Source organism: Zootoca vivipara, chromosome 1 (genome assembly GCF_965207765.1).
Source record: "Zootoca vivipara chromosome 1, rZooViv2.hap1.1, whole genome shotgun sequence".
In the NCBI taxonomy this organism is placed as follows: Eukaryota; Metazoa; Chordata; class Lepidosauria; order Squamata; family Lacertidae; genus Zootoca; species Zootoca vivipara.
Genome location: NC_142582.1, coordinates 45,048,540 through 45,071,117, shown reverse-complemented (window position 1 = coordinate 45,071,117; position 22,578 = coordinate 45,048,540). Strand labels below are relative to the sequence as shown.

The 22,578-nt window shown below is 44.1% G+C and overlaps 1 protein-coding gene across 2 annotated transcripts in view; it reads right to left on the bottom strand.

The window, feature by feature from the left end:
- The window catches only part of TFCP2L1 (transcription factor CP2 like 1), a 39,591-nt gene extending 18,998 nt beyond the window's left edge, over nucleotides 1-20,593 (bottom strand). Inside the window, exons 1-3 of one of the 2 annotated variants that reach the window (XM_035128757.3) lie at nucleotides 20,413-20,593; nucleotides 8,792-8,943; nucleotides 495-571 (exon numbers count right to left, since the gene is read on the bottom strand). In XM_035128757.3, coding sequence (XP_034984648.1) covers nucleotides 495-571; nucleotides 8,792-8,943; nucleotides 20,413-20,474 — 291 coding nt within the window. In that variant the 5' untranslated portion in view covers nucleotides 20,475-20,593. Of the gene's footprint in view, nucleotides 1-494; nucleotides 572-8,791; nucleotides 8,989-11,256; nucleotides 11,475-20,412 lie in introns of those variants that run through there. The other variant, XM_060278677.2, reaches the window with a different exon arrangement.
- Between the last annotated feature and the right edge of the window lie 1,985 nt (nucleotides 20,594-22,578).

Sequence of the window (22,578 nt, the reverse complement as noted above, 5' to 3'; positions counted from 1 at the left end):
ACAAAAAAACCATGATAATAGACATGATCCCCCAAGATACAATTTTTCCATTTTTTGCCAATGTTTCTCTGCAATGTGAAGCTCTGAGGAATGTTGGACCCATTGAATTAACAGAAGTCAGCACTGAGGCCTAAAAGGCCAGGCCAGGCCAGGAAAATGCTGTATACTAAAAAAATAAAAACACCCTAGAATAGACCCCAGAACTCTTAAAAACATGTTGGGGATTGGTGAGGTAAATGCACTATTTTGTCTTTTATGAATAACAGATGTAAAAATTATTCAAAGAAAACAGGAAAAACAGAAATCCACTGGTATATACTGGGCTCTAGAAACCAAACTGCCAAGTCCCGCTTGGATCGAAAGGAATTCAGATCAGAAAGCCCACCACACTCCACCCTGAAGTCCTGCCCTCTCCCTAGTCAATTCTCTTCCAATGGTATGGCCATCTTATTAGAGTGTGCCTGTATGTAGCAGCAGGAAGAAAATCTCCTTACCTTTACATATTTTGTGTTTAAATCTTGAAACTCTCCCAATTTCCTATTCTCAAGTAGACGGATTTCATAAGACTGACCTAGGAGTTCAAGGAAACATTTCCAAGGTGTTTAAGCATGTTGCAGGTTAAGCATGTTGCAGCAAGAAGAGATATAGACAGTTGCACTGGCATCAATCATGCTTGGTTGGGAAGGGTGGTTTTTTTCTTTTCTTTTTGCAGTATAGCAAGTTTCTCCCAGGAAATGGTCAGGCATTATTGTAACCTCTTAAGAGAGGAAGACTGAGCCCTTGGCCAGATTATCCATTTGGAAATTTAAAGAACACAGGGTCTTCAAATTCCTTGGCACTTTCTATAAACTTGTCACGTATGGGGGACCTAAAGCATATTTATGGTCTCATTAGCATTAGCATGTCTGCTTCTGACAGAAAGGCATCTTCAAGCAGTAGGTCCTGAACTATAGACCACTGGTGGTTTACAAGCCCATATGAAGTGTTCCATAACTGGTTTTGTGTTTTTTTGTTGGCTGGCTGGCTGGCTGGCTGGCTGGCTGGCATCTCTTTTAGCATCAGGATGCACTGTGGAAAAGAGTGCTGACAGAGTCTTAGTTGAATATCTAAGCTCTGGATTTTTCCCTCTAGTTGTTTGTGAACAGCTATACTGTTTGACAGGCAGCTTCTGCTGCTGCTCTCAGTCTACAATCCTAAACAAACTAACTTAGCATCTATGAACGCAGAGGGACTTCTGAGTAAACACACTGTTACATGGTGCCCCAATCTCTGAGTAGTGAGAGATTTCAGGGGTTTCAGGCACTTAGCCAGGGTTCATGTTTCCTTTGGAAATGAGACACAGCAGACTGTGGTGACTTTAGGATATATGGTTTATTTATACATACAGACAACCTAAGCCTACGATGAAGGCATTCACAGCATTAACACCCCAAAAGGGTTTTGCTTCTGCCCTCTTTCTCAGCTTCCAGCTTGCTGAGTTTAACAGGTTGCAACCCTTAAAAAATGCTCTCCTTCAAACTCTGGCCTTTGTCCTGCTAACTAACAGAGCTAGAGGGGGGGCCCTCCCAAGGGCCATCTGACAGAGTCCCCTCTCTCTCGCCTTCCAAATGGCCCATTGCCTTCCCTATGTTGTTGGTTAAGGGCTGATCTCCCAGGTGATTTCCAGAACATCGGAAGCTGGTCTGGCCTGCATTTTAACATTTTACTGAATCCAGTGTCTGGCAGCCAATTTCAACACTCCCAAGTACTGTGTAAATTCTAACACCCATTAGACTTAGAAATTTAGGGGAATCTGTCTCCCACAACTCATAACACAATACATTGTCAACTGCACTGTCAGCATCCTTAGCAACCAGAAAATTACTGCCGATTGCTCAGAACAGAAGATGCCCACCAAGAACCGAGGCAGCATCCTAAATGATTGGCCTAATACAATGGATGCACAAAGCCTTAGAAATATATGTTATTTACGGAACTGTGATGGTAGAATTAGGTCTACCTCCTGTTCTCTCAGCAGCCATGTTTATTTACTAACTCCCATAGGATCCCAACTCATAGATTGACAGGCTGGCTCCTTAAAATCACTCCCAATAAGCACAGTCTTTTAACATACAAGTTTTCAATAAGAACATCTGAGGCATTATTTCCAAATGTACAGATCTGTTCTGATTTGGACTTGCTAAATGTTATTAGAAACACAGCTGTGTATGGGGTGTGGTGCTCATCTCGCTTTCAGACTGAGGGAGCCAGCATTTGTCCACAGGCAGCTTTCTGGGTCATGTGGGCAGCATGACTAAACCGCTTCTGGAGCAACAGAACACCGTGACAGAAGCCAGAGCACACAGAACTGCTAGGTTGACAGGAACTGGGACAGAGCAATGGGAGCTCGCTCCGTCACAGGGATTCGAACCACCGACCTTCAAACACATGCCAGTGCAGGTAAATAAATAGGTACCGCTGTGGCAGGAAGGTAAACGGCATTTCCGTGTGCTCTGGTTTCTGTCACTGTTTTTCTGTTGCACCAGAAACAGTTTAGTCATGCTGGCCACATGAGCAGGAAAGCTGTCTGTGGACAAACGCTGGCTCCCTTAGCCTGAAAGACAGATGAGAGCCGCAATCCCATAGTCACCTTTGGCTGGATTTAACTATCCAGGGGTCCTTTACACACACACACCCCTGATTGGTGATATAATTTAGTTCCGATTGCAAAAAACATTGTTAAGTAAATAAATATCAGGAACAAGAGCAAAATGATAAATACAATAAAATCAGGGAGCAGATCCACAGGAGCTGGTTTTTCAAGTTCCTCCTGCAGCGACCTCCCAACCTTGCACAAGAATGCAGATCAATGTGTAACAAGGCAATCTAAAATGGTGATCAGTTTTAAGTTCTGGTTTGACCAGTGGTGGGGTTGACTCTCTAAAGTAAAATGAAATGGCCGGTATATCTCCCTCCTGCAGAGAAAAGAAGAATGCTACTTTTCTGGAACTCACTCCAGGGACAATATTTATTCTGATAGCCTTAAAGTTCTACGAAGGATTGCAACCATGGAAATTATGACATTAGCTGTGACTGGGCAAACAGCTCAGGAATAAAATGGAACTTTGTGCAAAAAAGAGAGGCTGGGGGGATGTAGTAATTTGCAAGCAGGAGGCAGCTGTAACTTAGTCTCATGATCGGCCCTACTATTAGGCAGAAGGAGGTGACAGAATCTGGAGTACCATTAAATGCTGCTATGTTTTTACCAACATGGGGAGAGGGAGAGAACAGCAGCACCATTTGGTTTTTCAAATATGACATACAGTATCTTCTTGGATCTGCAGTATTATTAGTACTGGTCATGGCCTGGTCTGAAGGCACATAACACCTTCTAAAGTTAAGCAGTTCTGGTTGCAATCAGTGTTTCAATGGCAAAGTACCTGGGAAACTCATATATGCCATCTCAAATTCCAGGATGGAAAGGCAGGATAAAAATGGTCTAAATTGAAAAATATTGAATAGAAGGATTTCATTTGCGGATATGGTTAGTAACAGTGAGTGAGTGTGTGTTAGGTGAAAACTTCCTCCTAATCAGTACCAGCCTAAGCCAAGGGTCTCCAACCCTGCACCCACAAAGGCCTTCTTTGGTGTACCTGAAATGAGCCATAAACCACAGATTCTCAGCTTTCATTTTTTAAACAAGTTTATAGCATTTTTTAGAACCTGAGATGTGAGGCAAAACATACAGACACCATTCTTCTAAAAAAAAAATGTTGTGAGAAATTAGCCCACCCCACCCTTTCAGTGTTTTACTTTACCCCTTCCCTCCCCACCCCCACCCCCAGGAAATATCCCTGCAGGTGCCTGTTTGTGAGAGAGGTAGAGATACTGTACACTTAGGAGAGAGAAGGAAATATGGCCATGTGATGTGTGTGTGTGTTTGCAGAGGGGGAGAAGTGGGAGATTGTGTGTGTGTGTGTGTGTGTGTGTGTGTGTGTGTGTGTGTGTGTGTGTATGTATGGTCTGTGAGAGGGAGAAGGGTGTGTGTCAGAGATATCTGTGTGTGCCTGTGGCCTGCACTTGGATGGTCAATATGTGTGAGACAGTGTGTGTGTGTGTGTGTGTGTGTGTGTGAGAGAGAGAGAGAGAGAGAGAGAGAGAGAGAGAGAGAGAGAGAGAGAGAGAGAGAGATCATGTGTGATCTCCACAATCAGGACCACCAGGACATTTTGTTGTTGTTGTTGTTTAGTCGTTTCCGACTCTTCCTGACCCCATGGACCAGAGCACGCCAGGCACTCCTGTCTTCCACTGCCTCCTGCAGTTTGGTCAGCTTCGAGAACACTGTCCAACCATCTCGTCCAGGACATAGCTGACTTCCTTTAATTGAGATTGAGCTGGGGAAACAACAATTACTGTACTCTCTGCGGGGAAACAGCAATGATGATACTCTCTAATTTTGTGTTATGCCTCCACAGCAGCCATTTTGTGTTTGGTGCCCACAACACTTTACCAAAGTTCAAAATGTGACTGCTGATCCAAAAAGATTGGCAACCCCTGTCCTATGAGGTTCTTGTGCATCAGTGAAAAAGACATGACCATCCAGTGGGCAATCCTTTGACAAATTATAAGCCAGTTACCCAACTGAAATTTTAACACAGAAAGAACTGTGCCAACAAAGGAAGACTTCATTGAGATGTCGCCTCTAAAACTGGTCAGTACATTTTTAGACTCAAGCACCAGTCTCTGTTTACCTTTCCGCTGCAACTAAAGAGTGAAGGACAGGTTAAATAGGTCTGATGAAGTGATAATCAAGGGAAGGCATGTTAGATCTAGAAGCCAAACTGGTCTCTTATCTATGAAAATACTCCCTTGATGTGACCAATACGCATTAACTGAATCAACCCAGCAATGAAATGTTACATTCCTCTTTCAATTCAGCTACAGTGTGTCTCTGTGTATAGGCTTAGGGCCAATATGACAGTTAACGATGTTTCATTCTTAATACTTGGCAGCTTGAGGCATTGCATTCTTTCAAGCAAAGCTTTCATTCACTTACATTATTAGAGGCTAAAAAAATATGGCATAAAGAACCTTGTACCTACAACAGGAATGGAGTAAGTAATAGTAAAACTATAAAATGAGTATTACATTTTACAGCATGCCAATGCATACAGGATGTAGCCACTGAGATAACCACAAAGTTAAGAGCTTAATCAGGCTACCATTAGTGGCTTACTTCAGAGGGTGAACCTGCACTGAGGGTCATTGAGAACCACCACATTTCTGCTTTCAGCCACCTCTATCTATCTGTATTTATGCATCACACACACACGCGCACACACACACACAGAGAGAGAGAGAGATGCTTTCAAACTGCTAGGTTGTCAGGAGTTTGTTAAGGGGCTGAGAGTTGTTATAAGACCCCTATTCCCCTCACAAAGCTATTGTTCTCAGAGCAGCTATGCAAAGAGCTCTGAATATTGTAGCATTAAACGTCTTTAAATGTATAGTGCAAACTGGGCCAAAGTTTGGAAGTCAGCAAACTAAACATTTATATGTTCCCATGACTATTTGGTAGTCCAAGAAAGCAAGTATAATTAATTGCCTTCTCACTAGATCTAGACATAATAAAGATGGTGAGGCACTACATTTTTAACTAGCCACTACGGAGTACGTTCTTCTACCTATACATAAGGATGGGGTTCTGTGGCCCTCTGGATGTTGCTGGACTCCAGATTCCATTCGTTCCAGCCAGTATGACTAATTATCAGAGATGGCAGAAACAGCTGGAGGGATTCCCCATTCCTGTCAGAGCAAAAGCCACTACAGGGTACATTCAGAAAAGCACAGAATTATACATGAACATTCATTTATAGTGTTGCCCATCTCTACTTAACATATATTATTTGATTTTAAATATTTATACTAAATCTTTTAGGACTAGGACAAGATCAGAGGAGGACACCCCCTGGAGCAACAAGCATTTACATAATACTTCTAAGAAAGCTGAGTGTAATGTATACAGTGCTGTTCCACAATAAAAAAGAAAAGAAAAGAGAGAAAGGTAGTAAAAACAAGCCAGGTTCACAATGTTCTTGGGTTGTATGATGCACAGCAACTCCACCTGTCTTTAGAAGGTGGTTTATGGGCTCTTTGCATTTAATAAGACTATTTTCCTCCTGCAATTTAAGCCACATAAATGTAACAGCACTCCATTTAGGACAAAAGAGATGCCTGCCTGCCAGAAAGGTGACAAATCAAATATTTGAAAGATATGTCCTTCTGATTAAAGTGTCTTTTACATTTTTGCTCATGGCAAGCATGCTTCTGCCGTCTGGCAAGTGTGCTGAGCCCCAGCCTTCCTCTCAATCTTAGAACTTGCAGAGATGGGCTGGGATTGTCCTAATAGTTGCACAGCAGCCCCTTACCCCTCCTCTCAACCTCAAGAGCTGGAGGTAGTTCAAGAGCTGCTATGTTGTCAGGTGGCAACCAGCACATCTTGAATATGCAGAGGCCAAACCAACACAAACACCAATTCCAGATCCAAGCTATGTGCTGGTAAGGGGGAGCAGGGAGCTCACACTGCAGTGACATGAGGTGGTGGCCAGGGTTCCTAGCAATCATAATTTTTTGATTGGTTGCCAAAATTGGCCAACATTTGTTGCCTCTCTGGCCCTTTTCAGTAAGGAAGGGTGAATTGGTGAATTGTACTATTCAAAAGGGCTCTTTAGAAGTCTATTTCTGCTCAGGGGAACCAAACTGTATGTTCTACTCCCACACTATTTTGCACTCTTTGCTGCTTTCTCTCCCTGAAATGCTTGAAACTACTTATTTTCACATAGAAAAGAGCAACCATTCTAGTCTCATCTCCATCACTCCCTTGTGTTCAAACACATTGCATAGCTGAGGTATTGTACTTACGATGGCACCCACCTGTTTATCCTTCCTAGGATCCAAACTATTACCCTATGATTAGGAATCCAATCATTATTTGTGGTTGTCTAGACCAGAGGTTGGCAACCTGCGGTCCACGGAGGCCGTTTATCCGGCCCACGAGCCACCCGGTCACTGAGCCGCCCGCTCGGCAAGTCCCCCACATGCTGCGCTAAACCAGCATGGCTCTGGGACTCACTGAGCGGCGCCGGAAATGGCACCTGCACCAACACTGGAAACCACATCTGCACCTGCGAAAATCGCTTATGTGCAGGCAAAATTAAAAACACACACACCATAGCAGCAGCTCTTTTAAAGTAATAGATTATTTAAGAGATACCAGTTGTGTAACATTACTAATGAAGAACATTTACATGAGCAATCACCATAGCACTTAGCAGCCACTGTCTGTCTTTCCCATCACCAAGTCTCCTACACAGAAATCACATCTCATCATTCCCATTCCAGAACAGGACTTTAAATCACTTCATCAGTGGTAATTAGAACTACTTTTGGAAGCATACAGTGAACTATGATCAAAAACAAAACTTTTTTAAAATAACAACCACACACACACACACATTACAGAGAAAACTGCACAATAAGGATACAGGAACTGTATACAAGAAGGCACTTATACAAGGCGGCACAATTCCCCCCACCCCACTCCGCTTTGCTGCAGGTCCATTTCTGAAATTCTATGAAGCTTGGAAAGCTGTATATTCTCTGACCACATTGTGTGCTCTGAGATAAGATATTACTTTTCCTGCTGATATAGAGCTGGAGGCGTAGGATAAACTAACTAAGGTCATGCACTTAAAAAATATATATATTTAAAGAGAATTATTTCGGTACCGAATACTGTAAGCTTGTCGCATGCACAAAACCCAGAGCAACACTGGCTCACAACTTAGGTACCAGTATATCTATTCACCACAGTATTCCCATTTTTTTTCAACCACATTTTCCTAAAATATCTGCAATGCAGAGAGGCATAAGTCACCTTATTAAAAGAAAAAATTAAAATGCTTTAGGTAGGACTGATTCACACATTACTGGAGCAGCCTCCGAGCTGCTTCCTTGTGGTTACATCTAATGCTAATTCAGTAACATCTGTCAAGAGGAAACATTGTGAGTTGGACAAAATGACAGAGGGACACAAAGTGGTGTGGGGAGGAGCCACATCACTCATTGAACCCATAAAAGTCCTCTCTGCAGAGACTTGCCAGGGTGGCTGATCATGGGAAAGTGGCTCCCATGTCAACACAGTAACATATGAGAGGCCTGTGCCATTGGTGTGAGAGGGGTAGGAATGAAGAGAACCAACTCACAACACACACAATTTCATTGTTCCTTCAAACATATTTTTTTTAAAAAAAAAAAACCAAAGCAAAACTTGAAATAAGTATCTGTGTAATGAGAGTGCCCAAGTCATTTGCAGGGTAGGAAAAGGGAGAATAATGGTGAGCGCTGCAGCAGATACTAGAAGAGGTTGGTGGTCCCTGTTGCCTTTCTAAGCCAATATTTTCACCTCTCAGCAATGAGCTGGTCTTCAATCTTATTGGAGCAGACCACTAAGGTGTTACCAGAAGTCAAGTACCACATTTGAAAGGACAACAAAGAAGAACCATATATACTTTGTTGGCTATATGTCAACTCTCAGCTTCATAGAAATATTAACCTAGTGTTTAAAGATCTGACCTCTACACTTCTATTCCATTCTCTTTCATGTCATGTTCTCTGAGCTAGCTGCATGCACTGACCAGAGTGTCACACATGTGGTTTTGGCAACTGTCGGGCCAAAAAGAACTGAAGAATTGCTGCATTTAGTCTGGCAAATTACGGAGTGCAATTTTCTATTTAATTGTGTTAGTCTTACCTTGGTTTAGATAAGTCAGTGTCTCCTCATGAAGCTTCACAGCAGGGGATGTGGCCGCACAGAGCACATACTGAAATGGAGGGAGTTTTGTGTCATTCTCAGGGGAGAGTTGAGGCTCTTCCTGTTTAAAGATTGGGAGCGCGAGGACATCACTGAAACAACACAATGCATACCCAATTAGCAACACTGCATTACAACTCTGATCATAATAATAATAATTTATTATTTATACCCCGCCCATCTGGCCGGGTTCCCCCAGCCACTCTGGGCGGCTTCCAACAAAACAGAAATTCTAAAACACAGAAATCCATCAAACATTAAAATACAGAGATCCATCAAACATTAAAAGCTTCCCTAAACAGGGCTGCCTTGAGATGCCTTCTAAAGGTCTGGTAGTTGTTGTTCTCTTTGACCTCTAGTGGGAGGGCATTCCACAGGGTGGGAGCCACTACCGAGAAGGCCCTCTGCCTGGTTCCCTGTAACTTGGCTTCTCGTAGTGAGGGAACCGCCAGAAGGCCCCCGGAGCTGGACCTCAGTGTCTGGGCAGAACGATGGGGGTGGAGACGCTCCTTCAGGTATACCGGACCGAGGCCGTTTAGGGCTTTAAAGGTCAACACCAACACTTTGAATTGTGCTCGGAAACGTACTGGGAGCCAATGTAGGTCTTTCAGGACCGGTGTTATGTGGTCTCGGCGGCCGCTCCCAGTCACCAGTCTAGCTGCCGCATTCTGGATTAGTTGTAGTTTCCGGGTCACCTTCAAAGGTAGCCCCACGTAGAGCGCATTGCAGTAGTCCAAGCGGGAGATAACTAGAGCATGCACCACTCTGGAGAGACAGTCAGTGGGCAGGTAGGGACTCAGCCTGCGTACCAGATGGAGCTGATAAACAGCTGCCTTGGACACCGAGTTGACCTGTGCCTCCATGGACAGCTGTGAGTCCAAAATGACTCTCAGGCTGCGCACCTGGTCTTTCAGGGGCACAGTTACCCCATTCAGGACCAGGGAGTCCTCCACACCCGTCCGCCTCCTGTCCCCCACAAACAGTACTTCTGTCTTGTCAGGATTCAATCTCAATCTGTTAGCCGCCATCCATCCTCCAACCGCCTCCAAGCACTCACACAGGACCTTCACCGCCTTCACTGGTTCTGATTTAAAAGAGAGGTAGAGCTGGGTATCATCAGCATACTGATGGACACCCAGCCCAAACCTCCTGATGATCTCTCCCAGCGGCTGCATATAGATGTTAAAAAGCATGGGGGAGAGGACAGAACCCTGAGGCACCCCACAAGTGAGAGCCCAGGGGTCTGAACACTCATCCCCCACCACCACTTTCTGAACACGGCCCAGGAGGAAGGCGCGGAACCACTGCATGACAGTGCCCCCAGCTCCCAAGCCCTCTAGACGGTCCAGAAGGATGTTATGGTCGATGGTGTCAAAAGCCGCTGAGAGATCCAGCAGAACAAGGAAACAGCTCTTACCTTTGTCCCTAGCCCGCCGGAGATCATCGACCAGTGCGACCAAGGCAGTTTCAGTCCCATGATGAGGCCTGAATCCTGACTGGAAGGGATCCAAATGGTCCGCTTCTTCCAGGCGTGCCTGGAGTTGTTCAGCAACCACTCGCTCAATCACCTTGCCCAAGAATGGAAGATTTGAGACTGGGCGATAGCTGGCCATATTGGCCGGATCTAAAGATGGTTTTTTTAGAAGCGGTTTAATAACCGCCTCTTTCAGCGGGTCTGGGAAGGCTCCCTCATGGAGAGAAGCATTTACCAACCCGCGAAGCCCATCGCCCAGCCCTTCCCGGCTAGCTTTTATAAGCCAGGATGGGCAAGGATCAAGGAGACAGGTGGTTGGTTTCACTCGTCCAAGCAGCCTGTCCACATCCTCGGAGGTAACAGATTGAAATTGATCCCACAAAACTTGACTAGACAGGACTCTAGCACTCCCCCGCCCCGGCCCTGCTCCCACGGTGGAGTCTACCTCTTCCCGAATCTGAGCGACTTTATCTGCAAAAAACTTTGCAAAATCATTGCAGGAGATCATGTGGCCCATACTGGGCCCGGATGGAGCAGGTGGTTCCGCTAAATTGCGAACCACCTGGAAGAGTCTCCTGCTGCTGTTTTCTGCAGATGCGATGGAGACGGTGAAGAAGGTCCTCTTCGCCGTCGCCATTGCCACTTGGTAGGCTCGAAGTTGAGCTCTAGCCCGTGTCCGGTCTGATTCAAAATGAGTTTTCCGCCACCGGCGCTCTAGCCGTCTCAATGACTGTTTCATCACCCTCAGCGCCGGGGAAAACCACGGGGCTGTCCGGGCTCCATGCAATCTGAGAGGGCGCTTCGGAGCCAGACAGTCAATAGCGCTGGTTAACTCCGCATTCCAGCGGGCCACCAGGGAATCAGCTGAAAGGCCATCGACATGGGATAAAACATCCCCTACCACTCTCTGGAAGCCAATTGGATCCAGTACTTCTGATCATACAGAAGTACTAGTGCAATAACAAAGGTTGAAGGCGGGATCTGTAGGACCCATATCCCACAAGCAAATATTGTTTTTGCTATGATTGGTTTACCAGAAAGCCAATACGACAAATTCAATAATGAAACATTTTCAATATGTGCAAATATAATTAAGCGGTATAAGGGTAGAAAAGTCTCCTCCAACAAAACCATTCTGGCTTCACTTACACCACCAATGTTCACCCATAAATACACATTCCTGCCATTATCCCCACAACATGCAATGTAGCAAATAGGTTGGAAAGCACTGAGGGCTAACACGCTAACACACACACACACACACACACAGAGAGAGAGAGAGAGAGAGAGAGAGAGAGAGAGAGTGCGCACATTGTGAAAGGAAGATGCCAACACATCTGAGAGAGAAGGATTAAGATTTTGCTGGGAAATGGCATTGAGCAGGCATAGGCAAACTCAGCCCTCCAGATGTTTTGAGACTACAGTTCCCATCATCTCTGACCACTGGTCCTGTTAGCTAGGGATGATGGGAGTTAAATAATTAGACACACTTTCTCAAAACCAAACAGTTGAACCCAAGGACAAGTAAACAAGACAAGAAATTCAGTTCCTCAGAACTGAAACCTTCCTTGTACCTAACACTTCCCATGTAGCCCTATGAAATGCCTCCTCTCAGTTTAACGTCCCAGAAAGTACCCCTTCAAAGAAATAATTTATAACCTCCAACCAGTATCTGTTTCCAACTCACAGCAGTTCAATCAACATCTCCCTCACCAGAAATTGCACATAAATATGTGTGTGAGAGGCCCCCCCACCAACACCAATATGTCAGGTTTAACATGGAAAGTAGGCATTTCTTCAGTAGGGTTGCCAGACTCAATAGTGGACAGGACTTCTGTGCCTTTAATTGCCCTGCTCTCTTTTGAGTCTGGAAACCTTGAAGAGAAACCAGCAGACCCTTTGTTTAATTTCTAAGCAAAGGGTCTGCTGATTTCTCTTTAAGGTTTCCAGACTCAAAAGAGAGCAGGGCAATTAAAGGCACAGAAGTCCTGTCCTCTATTGAGTCTGGCAATCCTATTCTTCAGTGTTGGGCAATGAGTTTAATCAATACTAAGCAATGGACATTGTTTGAAGATGGCAATCTGGATTACTTTTATAAATTGTTCTTTATTAATTTAAAATACAAATTTGTAAGACAGAACATACAAACATTTTAACATAAGAAAAAGAAAAAGAAAAAATAATAGAAATTAAAACAACTAACAAGGGAAAACAATCTGGATTCCTATTAGACTGCTGCACTGTATGCTTATCACATTAAACGAACCTCAAAACATTTGTTTCTCAACAAGAACATTTTGCTTATATAGTTGGCAGCTGAAGACATGAGCTGCTGGTCAGAATATATTTTCAAGATCTAATGATCAGCCCGATTAAAGAAGTGCTTAGAAGACAGCTGAAAATAACTACATTTATTCTACATTAGAAAGACAGATCTCTCAAGATTTTGCTTTGTGATGCAAGAAATGGGTTTTCAAAGGGGAAGAACTAAAGGGAGACAGGAATTAGAAGGGTTAGTAAGGTAAAGCATGCCTGGATGGTTAAGTCCAGTCAAAGGCAACTACTGTATGGGGTGTGGTGCTCATCTCACTTCTCAGGCCAAGGGAGCTGGCATTTGTCCACAGACAGCTTTCTGAGCCATGTGCCCAGCATGACTAAACTGCCACTGGCACATGGAGGACCGTGATGAGTGCCAGAGCACATGGAAATGCTGTTTATCTTTCCGCCATGGCAGTATCTACTTGCACTGGTATGCTTTTGAACTGCTAGGTTGGCAGAAGCTGGGGCAGAGCAGCGGGAGCTCACCCCATTGCATAGATTCAGCGCCACCACTGAGCTTCTTGGGACTGCCGATCAGAAGGTTGGCATAGCTGCCAAGTTTTCCCTTTTCTCGCGAGGAAGCCTATTCAGCATAATGGAAAATCCCTTTAAAAAAGGGATAACTTGGCAGCTATGAAGGTTGGCAGTTCAAATCTGCCAATGGCGTGAGCTCCCGTTGCTCTGTCCTAGCTTCTGCCAACCTAGAAGGATTAGTACAATAGGCAAAGCGCTATACAGACAATTGAAGCCCCATCCTACACGGCAAAAGCATCAAGGTACCGTAGCAATAGAAAACCCTTCCCATCTACTACTCCAACAAAAAATGCAAGCCAAGGTAGTTGCCTAGTATTACCTTAAGGCTATTCCCACTCAGAGAGCAATGTGCAAAAACTTATACAAAGCATATACGAATTCCATACCCTATGCATTAAATAAATGGAGATGGGTGCACAACACTTCCCTGGCTGACATTTCCTCTTGTGGTAGATATTCACATTTATGCTATGTTTTTAGACCACAGACTTGCATTTATAAGTTTCTGAACATGTTAGGCCACATTCTAAGGCTGCTGAACTAGTCACAAGACTGAGAATCTATGCAAGTTCACCTCTTTTAAAAGTGCATCATCAAGTAGTACATTAGTGCACTGTACATACGGCATAAGGTGCCTGGTTTTAATGAGATAGAAAAAAAATCTACTTCCAATCATTTTGCATCAGTACTTGGTTCAAGTCAAAACCAATGCCATTTTGTAACAGATTACATTACAATACTGTACCAATATCTGAGCTGAAAGAGTAATAACATACTTCCCAGCTTCTCTAATCAAATCAAACTAGTTTTGTTCCCTTGGTCTGATAATTATGTTTTGGTTATCCAAAATATGCAGCACAATCTTCTTTATATGTTAAAAGGAAATTGGAAAATGTTTATTGAATGTATGGGGGAGGAAATGTTTACACTTGAAAACGCTGGCAGCATTAAGATAAATTCAACAGTGTAAATAAGTTTTGATGGTTGTAATAATGGAATACTGAATGGTTTAGCTTATGTAAAATATGCAGGGATTTATGATATGCAAAATGAACCATGGAAAGAGAAGAAGGGATGTCACTGATACTGTAAGGATGTTTAAATGAGTATTTAAAATTGTAAAACAGAAAATCTAATAAAAATTATATATATATATATATATATATATATATATATATATATATATATGCGCAGCACAGATGCCCATCATTTTGAGTACACATTTTGGTCCAATGGTCATCATGAAACCTCTTGGCATTTCAGTTAGGGGACCAATTTTCATGAAATTTAATGCCACGTATGCCTATATGCATCAAGGCAGGGATGGGGAATTTGGCTTCTGAGCCCACTGAACAAAACATGCTAATTTGGCAATATTTTGTGACAAAAAGTCCTTAACTGAGAGAAGTTGACCTTTTATCTGATGAAGAAAAAAGGACACATCCACCATAGTGTTAAGCATGTGACTAAATTACTTCACTGCATTTAAGATGCTTTTCGTAACCTTGCACCCAAACAACATGTGATGCTCAGTCACATGTAGTTTCTTTCATTTTGCAAAAAATGTAGGCATGCATGGAAGCTATAATCTGCATGAAAAAAAGTTGTTTGTGGAGCGGCCCAAGGAAGTGGCACTTCTTACTATTCACCTCTACTGTGGTCTTCACACTAATGCCCTTCCCTGCCAGTTTAGAGAATGTGATTTTTGGCAGGAGGGGAAAAGTTATAGGTACTGTACACATCTAGTTGTAAAAAGTTCGTCCAGCATAGTGGCAACCTCAGTTCAAACCTCACTTTAATCATTAACTCAGTGAATGGCCTTAGGTAAACTACTATCTCTCAGAATCGGATCTGCTGTATGCAGTCAATATTGCTTCGACTCACAGGTTTACTACAAATAAGGTACTGAGAGGGTGTGTGAAATGCTTTGAACATCAGATATTACTATTATGAAAACCTGATCAGTAATGAGTGTTATGAATACATTAGTGTTAACCAACCCCTCCTTTATTAAGCAAGCCCTACTCAGAAGCAAGCCCTTCCAAGTTCAACGGAACTCCCACTATTCTAGGAGCATTTTTTGACAGGGAATTTTATTAGTGTGTGCGGTTTCTGAGCTCTGGGCACAGTACTGATCCTAAGATTTCAGATTAAAACTGTAGAGTGAAAGGAAGGGAGGACCTTTTTCTGCCTCCCCAATTCCAGCTACTCTCTAAAGACCGGAGAAGAGACCCTCAAGAATATTAAGGGGTGGGCAGGTGAAGGACTAGACCACTTGGAAAATGAACTTATTTTAGCTGCAGTTCATTAATTTTTTAGCTTTTTATTCTTGTTATTTAAAAAACGTGCCTAAACATTCTGTTGTTGCACCCATAACCTAAGTTTAAGGCGCCATTTAGCTCCGAGCTTTCATATTTCAGTTTCTAACACGGAGTGTGAATAAGACATTTGCTTCAGTTAGGGAAGTATCATGTGCTAGGACAGCCCTAACCTGCTGTCCTTCCGATGTTTCTGGACTCCAACTCCCTTCATCCCTGTCTGGCCATGCTGCCCGGAGTCCAACAACATCTGGCACCAGATTGGTTGCCCTTATGTTAGGGGCTGTCGCTAAACAGCAGTGTAGTGGGACAAAGCAGCAACAGAGCTCTCATTGAAAATACAAGAGCCATCTTTATTAACTCTGGGAAATCTTGAGTGTTTTTCCTTTCCCGGTTAGGGAAGCTAATTGAGATGGAGCACAGATATAATACCACTAATATCTCCTGGGTAGGGACAATGAAAAAACATTACAATGCTTTAAAGCAGTGTTTCTCAACCAGTGTGCCTCCAGATGTTTTGGGACTACAACTCCCATCATCCCTAGCTAGCAAGACCAGTGGTCAGGAATGATGGGAGTTGTAGTCCCAAAACATCTGGAGGCACACTGGTTGAGAAACACTGCTTTAAAGACGCACCCCAGAGGCACACCTACCTTACCACACAGCTCAGAGCTAACCATAACAATGGTTTTGCATCTCTTAAAGCAAGGATTATTTACGGCATGCCAATTTATTTGTTTTAGAGACATTTACATTTATCGCCTCACCCCATGCCACAGAATAGGCTTGTCATAGTTGTGCAATTCAAAAGGCTCGCCATCTTAATATTACATGAAGGACAAAGCAAGGTTAACAAAAGGAGGAAACAAAATCCTTAAAGAATACTGACCTACCCCTTCCAGAATTGCCCCACCAAAATCTTTGCAGTTCAGTTCTACCAGCTGCCTAAAAGTAGGCATGTCCACACCTAGTTGTGAAACTCTATAAAGTACTCATGCAGTGGTTCACTCTCTCATCAGTTGACCTAGGAGAATCTCCCTTGTTTTATATTTTGCACCATTTGTTTGTTTTAGTATATTGAAATTGTAAAACACCTTGGGTACATTGGCAGAAATGCAATCACTTAGGTAAGGGGGGGGGGGTAGACAAATAGAACTGATCCAATAGAAAAACCAACCTAACCTTCCGTTTTACAAGATCAAAACAGGAGCAAAAAACCTCAACTATTTTGTCTGTTACAGGATGCATTGGATATGTTGCTCACTCCTCTGAGAAAAATAGATATACGGCTTCTGTAACTGACAACATGGGCAAATATTATTTAGTACAGTGCTACTCAAAGTGTTGATCCACAAATTGGTCCTGTTCTATGGGTGATGCACTGCCAGTCCACAGTGACTCCACCACAGCTTCTGGGACTAAATATGGGACCGGTCCCTGGCACCTGAGGGTGGGCAATGCCAGTCCACCACATCACTGGCTTAATATACAGGTGCTGGGACCAGAATAAGGATTGAAGAGACAAAGTATTTCCATTCACACAAATAATCTCTGCTCCATGCCACTAGTAAAATGATACACAATGTATTCAAGCAAACTCTTACATAATCAAGATTTGTTACTTTTACTGCAGATTGTATGAGAAGCTAACTACTTGTTTCTACACTTTCCCTAATAAATAATCTTCCACACTTTTTCCCCCTTTCCCACAATTTTTTAAAACTGACTAAGGAAATAGTAAAATAAATGTTTGGGGGTTTTTTTGGTCCAATACAAAGAAACACCCTCTTGGTTGTAAAGAACACAAGCGTGCACCTATATACACCATACAGAAAAGTTATTATCAATAGTAGCTTCTGATGGACAAAAAGAAAATGGCAAAAAGTTGCATAAAGGAAAGTTGGTTAACAGCTGTCAATATTATTGTTATGGTACATGAATATAAATCAAGCCAACATTAACAGTTTCTGTTCAACTACATGTAGAGATTGATTGCAGAGTTTACCTTGCATTAACTGCCACTGAACCTGCTTGAATTTCAGTGGGGGGGAAGGGAGATGAAGTAAAAATATCCTCAAAACACAAAGCGTAAAGCAAGGTTAATGTTCTGTCACAAATCTGAAATAGGTAAGGGTTGCCCTGGGAGACTTTTGTGCCTTTTAAAAAGTTGAAACAGAACTGTTTCACCAAGGGTAGAATTTCCTATCAGAACAAAAGGATGGGGGAAGGTGCAGCTAGCAGCGGACAGGTGTCTTCTTCAGGGTTTGGGTACAAGAATGGTCCTGGGTGAGAGATCCCACAAGACAGTAACAGCCAGGGAAGGGCCCTTTGCCCTTGAACAGTACTGAGACCAGGACAAGACTTAAGTCAACACATGCACACATGTTCATACCATGGAACCAGCACCACACTGTGACAGGGAAGGGTGTAGGAAGAACACAAGAGCCTGTACCAACAACACATTCAAACCATTTGTGCGTCATGTGTTGCTCTAGATGGCTTGGCTTTTGCCTGCTTATTTGTGTCTAGACTGCTAAACAAGTTCTAGCATGGAAAACTGTTAGGCATGAAACCTAAGTGACTGCAGTTTATGTTTGCCATTTGCTCCTGCACTCCATTTTTTAAACCAGCTAAATGCAAACTTTATGGCTTCAGTATCAAACCAGCTTTCTCTTTCCCTCACATCCCCAATTTGTGTTTGCCATCCAGCCTGATGCATTTGTCATCTTAAAAGCTTCTTCACAGTTTTCTGACATTTTTGTTGGTCCTACCAAAGGCATTGCTTGACTATGGATTTTGAAATAGCATTCTAGACGCAGTTAAAAAGCACAGATAAAAATCACACTATTAAAATAAAAACACAAGTATAGCTTTCTGTTGGGAAGGGTTGGAATGTAGGTTTTCCGTTTGCTGTCTTTTACATTACCCACTGCCCCTTTTGCTAAATAAATAAAATGTGACCGATGTGGAAATAAGGCAGGAAAAAACTGGATTAAACAAGCCCAGTAAAGTGAATGAAAAGGATTCATCATTCAAACGAGGGGAGGAGATAAGAATGAGAGAAAGCTGGTTTGGAAAGCTAGTGCCTCTATCTGCAAGACATTTGCCAGTGCTTGCAAGACACTTGCTCAGTTCTCAAAGACCACTTTGCTAAATCTTCCCAGACCTGTTCATAGAAGGATTAATTTTAAGGGATAGATCTATGGACTCTACTAAAAAAAAAAAGCCCATGCCGTACTAAATTTGCTGTAAGGCTTGGTTACCCCATCATTTAAGGAGGGCTGGCAGTGCTAGTCTGCTCCAGCAATCAATCTCTTGTGATACCTTAAAGACTAACAATTTTATTATGCCATACATGTCATGAAGTGACAATGAAGTGTTAGATAGTACTTAACTGGCAAATTCAGTACAATTATATGCATGGCTGTAGAGTACTGTATGCACATCTATAGAGTTGAAGAGGTGCATATATACAGTACTTGCCAGTCCAGAATACACTTCATGCATCTGATGAAATGGACAGCAGTCCAGGAAAGCTTATGGCACAATAAAATTGTTAGTCTTTAAGATACCACAAGAATATTTGTTGCTTTGGGGGCAAACAACTGAATGTTGCAGTGGCTACTCTTCTAGAAATTGTTACAAAACTTTTCATTATTCCACAGTTAACACATTCAGTCATGAACACCAAGTGTAATCCTTACTCTCTCATAAGATGCACTGGGAGAGAAAAGTCTGAGCAACCTATAAGTGCACAAACACAATGCAGGACTCGGTGTTAACTAATCCAAACTAAATAACTACTCGGTCACCAATGCAGGTCAGAGCTTCCACTTCACTCACAGCTGTGCAGGTTTTAGATAACCGGCATTAATGGACCTGGGCTAGAAGCTAGTCACCAGGCTCCTTGAAGTTTTCTGGAATTTCCACTTGCTCAAACCCACATCATACTTTCACTAAAAAGAAAAAAAAAGTGGGAAATGCACAAACAAGTCCAAACCATTAAGAGAACCCACAGAGAGGGCAGCTCTCCCTAGCTATCACAGGTGAGCATGATAACCCACAGCTGCATCACACTCTCCTCCTGCTCCAGAGAATGGCGCCCATCCAGCTCCCTGAAACAGACTAGCCCATCTCAGCTGCCACTGATCAGCAACCCATCCCCGACCACAAGATTCACGCACACAGATGAGGTCTAAATGGAGTCCACTTTCACAAATCCACATCTTTCCGAGACGGTCCCTATCCTTGCCGGTGGCGCAGCTACATAAAGATCCATTATTTTTACCAGAATCCTCATAACTTCAGAAACTGCGCACGCACACCACACACGTGTCTTTCCCTCTCTCCCTCTCCTCAGAACCAAACACCTACTGTATTTTGGTTGCCTATGATATTCCGCAACGCGCTGTCAACGGATGGTGTTGAATAAAAGAGCCCCGTCAACCGCAACCTCCTAAAGTCGTTCGCCCCCGAAATAAAATAAAATGAAAAACCCCAACTTGGCTCCACTCATCCCGACTCAGTATGCTTCTAGTTCTCTTTCTACAGCACCACGCCGCCTGGGTCCCGCTCGCCGTCCTTCCCGCATCCCTAACAGGGCAGACATGGACCCTCATATGCACGCTTTTCCTAGGAGCAAGCGCCGCTGAGCGCAGAGGGTCTTGCTTCTGAGCAAACACGCATAAATAAGAGCGGGAGCTTGAGCTGCACGTCCCTAATGTATAGTCCAGCAAGAAGACCCCTCACTCCAGAGACCGACCTTCTGCGCTGCAGCGTAAACCAGTACCCCCAACCCCTTGCTCCTGTCTACCCGCATTTTAGCTGCAAGTCAGTCAGTCCGCTCCGCTCGAGAACCTTGCGCCCTTTTCCCGCCTTACGGCCGCTCGCTCCCCGGGCTCGAAGGGCTCACTCACCGCAGGTAGCTGCCTGTCGAGTGCTGGTTGTAATGCTCCGGCTGCGTGTGCCAAAACAGCATCTTCTTCGACGGCTGTTACCGCTGCTCTTAACCTTCGCTCGCCCGGTAGCCCTAAACCCAAAATCCCCTACAAGTCGAGGCGGGCTACGAACCCCAAAACCTGAAGCCAGCCCAAGACCAAACGGCGCGCACTCGGCAGCCGGAGCCTCTCCGCGCGCTTTTATTGGGCAGCCGCGTGATCCGCTGCTTGGCCGCTCCCAGGCGCTGAGGTCAGCCGCCGGCCTCTGCTCTCGGTCGCGCGCTCTGCCCGCCTCCCGCCGCCGCCGGCCCGCTCCCCGCCACTCCGGGCCGCGCGACTAGGCGCCAATCCCCAGTCGGCTGCTGTCCGCGGCGCAGGTGGAGAAGCCGAGGCGGAGCAACGGAAGCGGAGTTGGGGGAGATGACCTCACGGAAATGGAGGAGCTGCACAGACTGCCTTCTTCCGAGGTTTAATGTATAGAACTATGATTTATCTTCGCCGCCCCCACCCCAGCATCTTGCCTCACGAAGTGTACCCGGATGCTGTACTGGAAAGTTTGCCACCCCACTTCTAAAGGCAGTGCTTTTTCTGGAGGTACGCAGGGGGTACGCACACCCCTAAACATTTTGTGAATCTTAAGTTTGGCCTCATTGAGGGGCCGTGTTTCAATATGAGTAGGAAAATGAGAATACCCCCTAAACATTTTTCAAGAAAAAAAAAGCACTGGCTAAAGGTATTGCCTAAACTCTGATTTTTTATAGCACTTCCCGCCAAAGTAGTTTGTATACCACAGCTTGGGGGGGGGGACCTCAGGCATGGGGCGAATGTGGCCCTCGGAGACTCCCCACCCCAATGGCTCTTAAAACTCTTGGACCTGGTAACTGCAATGCATCCTTGCTTGACTTCTAGTAATGCCTCTAGCAAAACACGCATTTGCGATTTGGCTGCAAACCCCACACTACCTCCCTCACCTCCACATTGAGCTTTACACACTGCACTGCTCAGTTGGGACCCATAAGCATTTGAGGGAAAGGGGATGCAGTTGCCTTGGCCTCACACTTCCCCGTTTGGCAGCAGGCCCCACGCTACAAAGGGGAGGGGAGTCCAAACTCAGAAAAGGGAATGCTTATGGCATTTAGAGCCTGTCTTTTGGACAAACTTAGAGGTGTGGGTCCGTTTTGTAAAGTAGAAATGGAGCTTGATACTATACGCAGCTGTGAGGCCATAGGTGAGCTCCCGCTGCTCAGTCCCAGCTCCTGCCAACCTAGCAGTTCAAAAGCACGTCAAAGTGCAAGTAAATAAATAGGTACCGCTCCAGCGGGAAGGTAAATGGCGTTTCCATGCGCTGCTCTGGTTTCGCCAGAAGCAGCCTAGTCATGCTGGCCACATGACCTGGAAAAACTGTCTGCGGACAAACGTCTGCTCCCTCAGCCAGTAAAGTGAGATGAGCACCGCAACCCTAGAGTCGTCCGTGACTGGACTTAATGGTCAGGGGTCCCTTTTTATACAGATATAGATATATCTTTTTGGTTCTAGTGGGATCTCCAAAGTAACTCACAAAGCAGCAACAACGCATCCATCCAAGAATAAAACCTTCAACTAAAACAAGCAGTCAGAATTCTAAAATGGCAGACAGAAAAATAAATCACTCTGGCAACCAGACATTATCAGAAGGGCACCTAAACAAGACCTTTTTTATATTGGAAATTTAATAAAAAATTATTTGACCCAAAAAGCAAAACAAAAAACATTTTGACAAGGGAAGGCCCTCCAGACTGGTGTTTCCTGAAAAGTGTTCTTTACAAAAGAAGTCTATATATATGAGTGACTTAAAACATAGCAAGGTTGTCCCCACCTACCCACCACTGGTTTCAAGTTGCATATGTACATTGCTCTACACACCAGAAAGGGGACAGGGATGTCCCCTCTCAGTTGGGTGTCACCTGCAAATTGTATGAGCCACCCCTCAATTCCTTCATCCAAGCCATTTATAAAGATCTTGAACAACAATGGGCCCAAGACAGAACCCTGCAACACCTCACTTGTCACATTATTCCAGGATGATGAGGAGCCATTAGTGAACACTTTTTGGATTCAGTCAGTCAACCAGCTACAAAGCAGTAGTACCTTCTCCAGCCTGCATTT